The 11908-nt window shown below is 43.4% G+C and overlaps 1 protein-coding gene across 1 annotated transcript; it reads left to right on the forward strand.

The window, feature by feature from the left end:
• Positions 1-9719: 9719 nt before the first annotated feature.
• Positions 9720-10283, forward strand: LOC109780880 (polyubiquitin-like). The gene has a single exon (XM_020339472.1). The coding sequence runs from the start codon at positions 9720-9722 to the stop codon at positions 10281-10283; it is 564 nt and encodes a 187-aa protein (XP_020195061.1).
• The last annotated feature ends 1625 nt before the right edge of the window (positions 10284-11908 follow it).

Below are 11908 nucleotides of genomic sequence, written 5' to 3' on the forward strand. Positions count from 1 at the left end.
ACTTGGTAGATTGTAGTTCAGATATGGATTGCAGAACTTGCAATTTGTAACTTGCGAATTTCTAATCTTAAACTGTAAATTTGATAGATAACTGCAATCTGATTCACTAGTTAAAAATGTTGTTATTATACTTATATGTCAGAAGCATTTGTATTTCATGTAATATTGGTCAACTGGCCAAGAAATATTATGTTCCTCCATTAAATTGTGAGATATGTGTTGCTATGTTCCTGTCATGATAAATAATTGATTCCCCCCTTAACTCGATTTAATAATCTCACTGGAAACATATCAATTATACTAACTTTTGCCCTTGCAAATAAATTATTCAGACTTTTAATTGTACTAGCTCTAAACATTTTGATCATGTATTTTTCTAATAAATAATGAATAAATACAATTGGCCAACTTACTCTGTAAAAATGGTCATTGCTCTGCCCTGGATTATTATTACTATCTGACAGACGTAAATGTTGCTTCTTCAGTTTATAAATCCTCAACCTCACTCCCTGCTCTAATCTAGTTCTCAATAGCTGAGTCACAAGCTTGTTCTGGCACACGATTACTTCTTCAACACAGTAGCATGTCTCTATTTTTGCTGCTAGTGGTTTGGGTGGATGTAATAAGAAAGAACCAATATATTTTGCTGTTTCAGGGTGGTCACCGAATGGGCACCACGTATCCCCTTCAGCTTTGGTGCAGACACCATTGGGATGGTTATGGCCGCGTCATAACCTTCATGTTCGGCTAGTACACTTCGTTGGACTACGTCCTCCGTGGCTGCTACCTCGACATCCCCTGCAGCGTGATGATGGCCATTGGGCCGTGTCCACTTGTTGTGCCGGCCATCGAGCCAATTATTTAGTGTTTAGTTTTTCTGTCATTTTGATTGTGATGGTGGTCTTCTGGCCACTGATACGTTCATTTTGCATCATGTTTTTTTACTATTATTTATGATGTTTTTATGCATAATAATGCTTTTTGGAGTAATTCTAATGCCTTTTCTCTCATAATTTGCAAGGTACACCCAAAGAGGGGGAATTCCGGCGGCTGAAAATTTGCACGTGGAAAAGCTACGTCAGGCTACCTATTCTGCACAACTCCAAACAAGCTGAAACTTCACGGAAAACTTTTATGGAATATAAGAAGAATATTGGAGCAAATAAGTACCAGAGGGGGCCCACCAGGTGGGCACAACCCACCTGGGCACGCCAGGGAGCCCAGGCACGCCCTGGTGGGTTGTGCTCACCCAGGCCCACCTCCGGTGCCCATCTTCTGGTATATAGGTCACTTTGACCTAGAAAAAATAAGGAGATGACTTTCGGGATGGAACGCCGCCGTCTCGAGATGGAACTTGGGCAGGAGCACTTTTGCCCTCCGGCGGAGAGATTCCGCCGGAGGAACTTCCCTCCCGGAGGGGGAAATCATCGTCATCATCATCACCAACAACTCTCCCATCTTGGGGAGGGCAATCTCCATCAACATCTTCAACAGCACCATCTCATCTCAAACCCTAGTTCATCTCTTGTGTTTAATCTTGTTACCGGAACTATAGATTGGTGCTTGTGGGTGACTAGTAGTGTTGATTACATCTTCTAGTTGATTACTATATGGTTTATTTGGTGGAAGATTATATGTTCGGATCCAATATGCTATTGAATACCCCTCTGATCTTGAGCATGATTATCATTTGTGAGTAGTTACTTTTGTTCTTGAGGTCACGGGAGAAATCATGTTGCAAGAAATCATGTGAAATTGATATGTGTTCGATATTTTGATAGTATGTATGTTGTGATTCCCTTAGTGGTGTCATGTGAACGTCGAATACATGACACTTCACCATATTTGGGTCTAAGGGAATGCATTGTGGAGTAGTAATTAGATGATGGGTTGCGAGAGTGACATAAGCTTAAACCCTAGTTTATGCACTATTTTATAAGGGACCGATTGGATCCAAAAGTTTAATGCTATGGTTAGAATTTATTCTTAATACTTTTCTCGTAGTTTCAGATGCTTGCGGGTGGGTTAATCATACGTAGGAGGTTTGTTCAAGTAAGAACAGCACCTAAGCATCGGTCCACCCACATATCAAATTATCAAAGTAGCGAACATGAATCGAACCAACATGATGAAAGTGACTAGATGAAATTCCCGTGTACCCTCAAGAACGCTTTGCCTATTATAAGAGACCGTTTTGGCCAGTCCTTTGCCTCAAAAGGATTGGGCTACCTTGCTGCACTTTTCCTACTATTATCGTTACTTGCTCGTTACAAATTATTTTGCTATCAAACTACTCTGCTACTTACAATTTCAGCACTTGCAGACATTACCTTGTTGAAAACCACTTGTCATTTCCTTCTGCTCCTCATTGGGTTCGACACTCTTACTTGTCGAAAAGAGCTACAATTGATCCCCTATACTTGTGGTTCATCGGCCACCACAATCATGTGATTGTGATGATGGCATTGTTGAAATTGGTCCATTTTCTGGATAGGCCTTTGTGCTTCTTATATATGCTACTCCCTCCATCCCAAATTAATTGACTTAGACTTGACTACGTATGTATCTAGAAAATAGATACATCCGTATCTAGCCAAATATGAGACAACTAATTCGGGACGGAGGATGTATTTGTTTGCGTCTAAAAATTATTTAGATTTTTGTTAGTTGTTTGATGTTCAACTTGTTCTAGTGGTGGTTCTCCAGGAGTGAGACCTCTTACTATTAGGCATCCTAGGTTTGACTTATATTGTTCATGATTGGAATATGATCCATTTGCTGATAAAATATATAACAGACTTCCTTTTTGGTACCCAGCTACCCATTTAGCATGATTTGCAACTATATGCTTGCAAGTCGCGGTGAACCATCGTGTGCTACAAATTATTTCCGTGTGCTACCAAAATTCATGCTACTCTGATTCTGATAGTATTTAGTGTTCTTATATTCCTTTTCACATGATACTCTATCTCTAGTGATATTTTTCTGTAACAGTTTTGTTATGTGTGGTCTTCTTCTAGCTTATCTGGGTTCATGATGGAATCATTGTTGCATTTTCCTATAGCTTACTCCCTTGTGCTATATGTATATGATATTCATTGAGATTTGGTAAACATTTAGGGTCTTGTCATGAAACTGCCCTGGGTGTATAACGTGATAACATATTTGTTACTTTAGTTGCATGACCATAGAGGATTTATTGGCCCTTATTTCCTGGTTGCTTCCTACTTGTAAGAACAATTACTATGTTTTATCTTTTTCAACCCATACGAAAATGCAAGTACTTGTTTGTATGCCTTGTTCTTTCTCATAATCTGTCCATTGCATAGTCCCTTTGGCATGATACTATCTATCTTTGCTCATTGTTATATATAGTCACATTATTGATACTGATCTATTATGTGTTATCTTGGTCTAGCTTATTTTGGGTTCATGATGGAATCATGGTTCCATGTTCCTGCAGCATGGCTATGTGTTTGTGTTGATTAGTATTAAATATTGGAATGCTATCATTTTGTGTTATGCCCATTCAAGAGACATGAGTTGGTTGTTTGAATGAATATTGCATGAGAGCCTAATTAAAGAAAAAAACCTAATTTTGAAGTCATGTTTGCTATAGGCTGAGGGAACTTGATGCTCTCAAGGGACACATGGAGTCGGTTGTCAAGCTGAAGGGACTCGACATCCAGCAATCCCTACACGGTACGATGATCTGGGCTGCAGTTTGCTCTTAGCTGATGAGTTTGATGTGGTTGGGTTCCACCTCTCTACTATGTTATTTCCTGCATTTTACATGATCTTAATCCTGGATCATGATCCTGCAGAAAGTATCACTATTTATTTTCCATTGCTTCAGTTGCAAATCGCCATCACACGCAGCAAAAGATATTATCATGTGTGATGCCATGTGCGTCAGGTTTCTCATTTGTACCGGTTACTTTATGAATCTGTAATGAGTGTGCATAGTATACTCCACCACGCATCTTTGTTGCTCAGGTGTGTTTCTTATATGGTTCTTATGTTTAGGATTATGTAAAAGTAGGACTTATGTGCATTTTAGTGTGTACGGATTACTTTGATTTTGCATCAATTTTTTTATGCTTTACGGACCCCTTGTCTCAATTTTTTCTATCCTCCGCCACGGAATGCAGGGTATGGCTCTTGCCATCCGACATACAACCCTTCCGATCATTGTTCAGTCGGATTTCTCAGAGGTCTTATTGACCTTATCATGCCATGGGCTAGATCGTTCGGCGTATGGGCATCTGCGGTAGAGATTAAATCATTCATGAGCCGCAACTTATAGTTGCACGGAGTGTACTAATTTGGTGTAGCTAGACCATAGTCCCCCTTGTATAGAGCAACTTTTGCCTCTCGAGTGTAACTCTATAATTCATGAACTCCCTTTTTACCCCGCAAAAAAACAAGAAGAATACATCTTGAAAGATTTCAAAAAAAACAAATAAAGTGAAAATCATCCAAAAAAATAAAATAGTTCATCTCAAAACTATATACAAGGAAAAGGCAAGACCGGATCTTCTAGCAATTAATTATGACTAGCAAAAGGCCAGTGCATTGCAACGGGAGAAAAAAAATCCTCTCATATCGCTAGCTGAGTCATTTGGACAAACTGTGCGTGGCCGGTTGGCATGTTATGAGATCGAACCTTTCCATCTGCAATTTTAATTTTTGCTACCTCTCCGGACCTGGGCCACAGTGCGCCGCCAGGTGGGCTTCCTCCGTTGGGCCAAAACAGTTAACAAGTAACGAAACCAAATAGCGTACATGAAATTAATTGAAGCGGGACCAAACAAACACTACAAGAATCTTGTTAATCCATGACGGATTCAGTCTGTCATGGAACAGTTCAAAACCGTCAAGGAGGGAGATCCATGACATCATGTATATCGCGTCATAATTTGACAACTGCACCACCATGATAGTTCCCGGCCGTCACCGATCAGTCCCAGGCCCGCCACAGGCCCGATACTCCATGACATACTAGTCCGTCATGGATTTACATGACTGTACCAATATATGGACCTCATATGGCATCTACATGGCACCACTGTAGATCTGACGTGGCATACTGCCATGCCCATTAGCCCATTTTTTTAGTGTGGCGGTTTAGTGCATTTATTTTAATAAGACCCATTCATCCAACCAGCCGCATCACGACCAATAACAGATAATTAATCAAACATTCACAACACAACTGACTTCCATTGAACAGACCCATAATTTGGACCATTTCATAAATTTCTATTCAATTACTTCACCGAGTACAGGCCTTCAAAAATTTGCCAAAGAACACATCCAACATTAGTTCGAACGCTCTCAATAACCAGATTACATCAACAAATATACAAATTGTACACACACGCTTTATCATCAGCTTCACCTCTACAGCTCAAACTTCCTTTGCAGCTCTCACTACCAAGGAAACCTGTACAACAAAATGCTTCTGTTACAAAATGGCAGGTTAATTACAACAACAGCAATAGTATTATTATGATCTGAAACATTAAAAAAAATCACATGATTTGGACGTCACTCATGAAGTATAGGTAAACCTATATACCTAAGAGTTATGCTAGGAATGCTTTTCTTTCAATAATCAACAATAGTGTTTCGTTGCAGCAACACAACATCGATGGCTAATCACGAGCAACCTAGTGCCAAATAATTCAAATCATTCTGGAGGGCATAGGAGCTTACCCATGCCAGAGGGCTGAGTGCTTAACCTTGTTATGCAGCTGCATGTACCTTTACAAAATTACTGGAAAGAAAACTGCCATGGTTACAAACTAATTATGTGTCATTTTTCTTATGTAAATATATACATCTATCTACCTGTGAGAATAAACCTAATAGGTATACTATATTATCAAGAACAGCCAAGTGGACTCTATTACAAAAATATCTAATGAAACTAATTCTGTGGTGGAGATGTTGATATAGCTTCCTATAGATTTGGTCAGATTCAATTAATTTGGAATTGAGGAAGCATATTACAAATAATAGCATTCAGTGGTAGAGAAAACAAGAATTAAAAGAAATGTTCAAGGTGAAGACATTTTCAAAGTTACATTGCAGTTAATTTTTTTAATTATTATATTTTGATTTGGATAGAGCAAATCAATCAAACCTAGAGAACTTATATAATGGGCTATGACAATTTGATCTCTACCAGTAATGCAAGAGCATAAGAGCTATGATGAACATAAAAGCTATGCATCCAGGCTAGAAGTAATGATGAACATGAGAGCTATGCAGCCAACGATGGTTCGCATAACAGTTCAGGCAACTGTATCCATAAAGTAGTTATGACTGAATACATACTGTGGTGTGAGCATGTAGTAGTGGCTGCTGCTGTTGATGAAGGTCCTGAAGAATTAATACACCAAGTTCATTTGTCTCCAGCTCTCTTTAATTATGCCAGTGGGGCTGATTCAGTCGTGAAGTTGTCATCATCAACCTTGCTCACTGATCAGTGGACACCTGAGCTAGGAAATATTCCCCAAATACAGCATGAGTACTATAAATAGCAAACATCGAGAACTTTGAGACACCGTTTAAGAAATCAGAACAAACCTAATAATACTGCATTAGTATATACACTTCACATCACTAGAGAAATATGCCACACAAGTTAATATGTTTCCACAATACAGAAAGACAAAAATGCTAGAACTTAAAGCGACATCCTGTAATACATAAAGTTGATAACTCCCTTTTCCCGATATATCAAACAGCCTTCTGGAAGTGATTGAACCAGTTCAACATTCCCTTTTATTAGGCATCACTTTTCTCTTTTGGTTCTGGAAAGATACAAAAATGCACAGCAGAATAGCAGATACGATTTTGTCGTAAGTTCTGAAATCTACCTACAAACGAGAATAACAAGTATATACGCCAAAAACAATGGCATCAATAACAAACAATATACACGATGCAGAGAACTACAAATTAATATATTGCATGGCTTATGTGATTGCTAAATAGTTATTAAGGTGCAAGCCGAGTCAATACACATGACACCAGGAGATGGTCGAATCAAAACAAATGGGAAAATAGTTATTAAGGTACAAGCTGAATCAAGATACATGAACACCAGGAGATGGTTGAATCAAAACACATAGGAAAATACTTATTAAGGTACAAGCTGAATCAAGACACATGAACACCAGGAGATGGTCGAATCAAAACACATAGGAAAATAGGTCTATTATATTAAACATAGCAATTGTTATGCAAAGACTTCAAAAACAAATTTGAGGTTAATATAGCAATCTACCACCCAGAAGTGTTAGGCCTTCACTATACATTTTCCCGTCCATGAGCTGCAGAACTAAAACCAGAGAAATGACAGTGTTAAGCAACAAGGCATGAAATTCAGTACAGAATGAATAACTGAGGTCATAGATGTTGCGAACATGAGACATGCTAAGATAAGTACGATACTTTTCCAGTTTGAAGATCAACCTTTTCGCACAGATTATTGCTGAACATAAAAGATGGAGATACATATGTAGTGATTACGAGAATCAGTTAATAATACAAGAAAATAGAAACACACACATCATGCAGCATAGAAGAATTATGCATCGATCATCCATTATGGGTCCAAGATCATGTTATAAGTTTTAAAAATAACTCAGAATAGTTGCCACTTGAGATTCATCAATACCAACTACCGTCAACTAAAACTAGGGCTACCTGATTGTCACTGTAATTTTAATCAAACCAAGAAAGCATTAGACAGTTTACTGGCTATAAACCTAATTTGCTACTAGACTATAAATGTTATACCGGACGGATTAATATTGAGAAATATTATAGCATGAGTTTTTTAGAAGAAAGAAACAACGGAGAGGAGCCGCTGGAGAGAATACAGCAGGACGGCGTGGTGAACCAAGTCGGATCTTGCAGCTGGAACGGGAGTGGGCAGAAGTAACAGTGCTGGGAGGTCGCATACCAGCCATGGAGGCGCTTGTGGAGGTTGACGGTGTACTCCCTCATGACGACCTCCTCCTTCCTCGGCGCACGCGGCAGATGGGGTCAGGGTCGCCACCATCCAGACAAACGCGTGCAAGCATACCGAGCGAAGGGGCGCCATCTAGGAGGAGGAGAGGGCGCGAGGGGGCGCGATGTACGACGGAGAGGAGCCGCTGGAGCCGCGCCGGTGACGGACGCGACGCCGCAGCCAAAACCCTAGCCATGGGCTAGGGGTCATGGGCATGCGCCAGAGGCCGGGAACGGCGGATCCAGCCATACTGGAGGCCGGATGGGTCGGAGAAGAGCTTGTGAGCGTGCTGCGCGGTGGTGGACATCGCCGGAATCGGCGGGCATTGCTGGCGGCGCGAGGGTTCGTAGGAAAGAGAGAGAGAGAGAGAGAGAGAGAGAGAGAGAGAGAGAGAGAGAGAGAGAGAGAGAGATGGGTCGCGAGAGGGGTGGATGGGTGGGGCTTGTGGCAGATCTAGCAGCCGCCTGAGCCGCGAGGTGAGAGGAGGGGAGGGCCGGCGGCGAGCCGTGGGAGTAGGGAGGAGGCGAGGTGGAGGCGATGTGCGGGAGACGATGGGGAATGGGAGGGGGCTGCGGAGGAGGGAGGGGCCGAAGTGGAATGAGTTGGGTTAGGTTTTTTATACGGGGAACAATTAACCGGGCTTCAGCGGGCTTGCAGGGTTGTATCAGCCCATCCATGATAGTTTCTGAAAATGTCATCAGAAATCCGTCATGGATTAACAGGTTTCTTATAGTGAAAACGGGACCAAACCAAGAATATTACCTCCCTTTAATAGTAGCTATAGATATAGATATAGATATAGATACATGACGCAGGTATAGGATGCCTTGTTTAGCTACATATAAACGTTATGGCTTCCAACCGTGAGAGTTTTGGATCCTTCGATTGGAAAAAATAGAGTTTTGGATCCTAACAAACTTATACTACCATTATTATACCCTAATTTATGTGCGGCAAGCTCCTTGGCTGTCCTACCTCCCCGACCACCTCCAGCGCTGCCGAGGCCAGCGGGTACCACTTGCTTGTTGTCGAAGGCCACTCGCACACCCACGCACCCATCCGATCTCGCATGTTCGGTACCAATGGTCGGAGGCCATTGCTGGTGCATCCTCTACTTACCTGACGGCCATCACCTCTACAAGGCCGGTTCCATGTCGTTGGTTCTTTTCCTCGCCGAGAGTACCGCTGCAAAGCCTGCAGTGAAAGCGCAGTCCGAGTTTAGTTTCGTGGACGAGAGCTTGAAGCAGGAGCCGACACGTATCCGTGACCATACCCAAATATTTGAGCTCAGAGGGTTGGACGGAGCCTGCAGATACGGAAGGTTCGTCGAAAGAAACTCCTTGGAGAAACACCTCAAGGATGACAGTTTCACCGTCAGGTGCGATATCATTGTCAACAGTAATGTAATCAATGAAAAAAATAGCGCGCTACAGCAAAATAGCGGCGACCTTAAAATATGCTATTAGCGTGCTATATTGCGTTATAGCGTGCTATTAGCGAGACGTTGTACATCGATATATTTAGCGAGGCAATTCTCAATACACTATAGCGTGCTATTAGCGGCGCTATAGCGCGCTATTTTTTTCAGTGAATGTAATTGTGGTACCGGTGCCGGTGACTTTGTCTGACAAGCATCACAATTTCAAGGGCTCTTTCGACATGAAAAACTATAATACTTTCTAGCATAAATGTCATGGCGGCAAAAGTCAAGAAGGAGAAGATGAGAGCGAAGAAGATCCAGGTCTTCGTCGTCGTGCCGAGGCAGCACTACAAACCGGTCACCCTAGTCGCCCTAGAAGTCTCAACCGACGACACCGTGGCGAGTGTCAAGGGCAGGCTCCACGACATGGAGGGCATCACGCCGAAACGGCAGCACCTCGTGTATGGCGACTCGGCCCTGCCGGATGGCGACGTAACAACCCTGGCCGACCACGGCGTCGGGGACTCGTCGACAATGCAGCTAGTGGAGACGAAGATGCAAGTATTCGTGCGCGCGCACCGCACCCTCGTATTCAACGGCCTCGAGAGCAGCGACACAGTGGAGAGCTTCCGCGCCAAGTTCGAGGAGCGGGAGGGATGCCCGCCGGAGCAGCAGTGGCTCAGCTATTGCAGCATGCCGCTGAAGGACGGCCACATGCTGGCCGACTTCGGTGTCCGGGACTCCTCGACGCTAGAATTCCTCCTACGATGGGCTGTGGCCTTGCGCGCCCAAGGTATTGTTAGAAGTGTAAATGCATCTCCAACACGGGGTGCTTGAAGGGTTCCCAGTTTAAACTAGCGTCAATTAGCACCGACAGTTGGCGTCTCGCATGGGGAGACATGGACCAGACATGGGGTGCTTGGAGAGCTCGCAAAAAAAAAAGATTCCTTCTCTATTGAATTCCTGGTCCATCGACGGTTGAGGCCGTCAAATCCTAGGATCGGGCGCTGCTGCATCGGGCGCTTCGCTCCTTTCTTTATGGCATGCGGTGCATGGTCATTTTAAATTAGCGTTCAATTAGCACCGGCAGTTAGCATCTCGCATGGGAAGACACTGTCGGTTAGATATTTTTAAATTTAACAATATTTCTTTTCGTCTATAAACGCCTAGTCAAGCTCCAGGCGTTGTACATTCCCTAAATGTGATTAGGTTAGAGACAAGAAAATAAGAATAGAAATAGTTAGTACTTCAAACCTCCAATGATATGGCACCTTTATTCAAAAAATACACACAGAAAATTGCATAAAAAAGCTTCAGCTTCAGCATAGCGTACTGAAAAATGCTCATGTTTCAGTGAATTGTTTTTACAATGGCACTATGTACAATGACTTGACATGACGCTATATTTGAGCTTCCATCGCAAACATATCGCTTTTACAGAAAGAAAAAAAAAGTAATGTACTCAAAACTCCACATAACTACTCCAGTCGCACTACAAGAAAATTTGCTAGGTGTCAGGGCAAACGATTAAGACCGGTTCTTTTGGCGGCTTATAAATAAGCCGCCTCCTCCCCAGCTTTCCTCATAAGCCGCATCCCTCATTCGTCGGTGGGCGGATGGTGCAGTGCTCGCTCGTCCCCAAGCTCAAGCTCAAGACGGCGGTCGCTCCTGTCTCACCGCTCTCCGTGCCCGCTCCTCGAAAGCGTCAACGGAGTAACACATGCGCGCCCGAGGCACGTGCATAACTGGTAGTGTGCATGCTTCCAACCGACCTCATGCTTGAGATCGTCGCACGTTCCTACCAATCCACCCTCATTCACTGCGCTGCCGCCTGCAAGGACCTCCGCCGTGAGATCCTAAACCCACCGTTCATCCGCCGTGTGACCCAACAAGGAGGCATTCTACCACCCCGCATCCTCGCTTAACTCCACGTCCATGATGACGTCCATGCTCCGCCTCCACCCCTCACTCTTGTGCAACCAACCACGCCCGCCGCCATGTCCTTCTCCAACCATCTGCCTCCCTTCATGTCATGCAAAGCCGCTGATCTGCATGCCAAATACAGACTCCTCACGCCGTGCGGCGATCTCGTCCTCCTACGCCGCCGCTTGTGACACATCAACGGACGGAAGAGATCCGAACGCCGCTCTGACCTGTTCGACTACGACTCCATAACTGGTGAGCGCACCTTCTTCTCTGAGCCACCATACATCTCTTACATTCGCTGCAAGATCAGCACGCATGTCCTACTCACTGCTGCAGATGGAATCTACGATGACTGCTCCTTCACGCTCTTGGTCGCAGATCACAGCGGCTATGTAGATAGTTGGGATAGTATAACGATTCAGGCAATATCGTCAAATGCCGGTGGCACATGGTCACCTTCCATTCATGCCAGCCACCTTGTTCTTCCTAGTGGCATCATCCATGGGCTCCTCTGGCATGGCAACAACATCCTCACG

The sequence above is a fragment of the Aegilops tauschii genome, chromosome 7, assembly GCF_002575655.3.
Source record: "Aegilops tauschii subsp. strangulata cultivar AL8/78 chromosome 7, Aet v6.0, whole genome shotgun sequence".
Lineage (NCBI taxonomy): Eukaryota > Viridiplantae > Streptophyta > Magnoliopsida > Poales > Poaceae > Aegilops > Aegilops tauschii.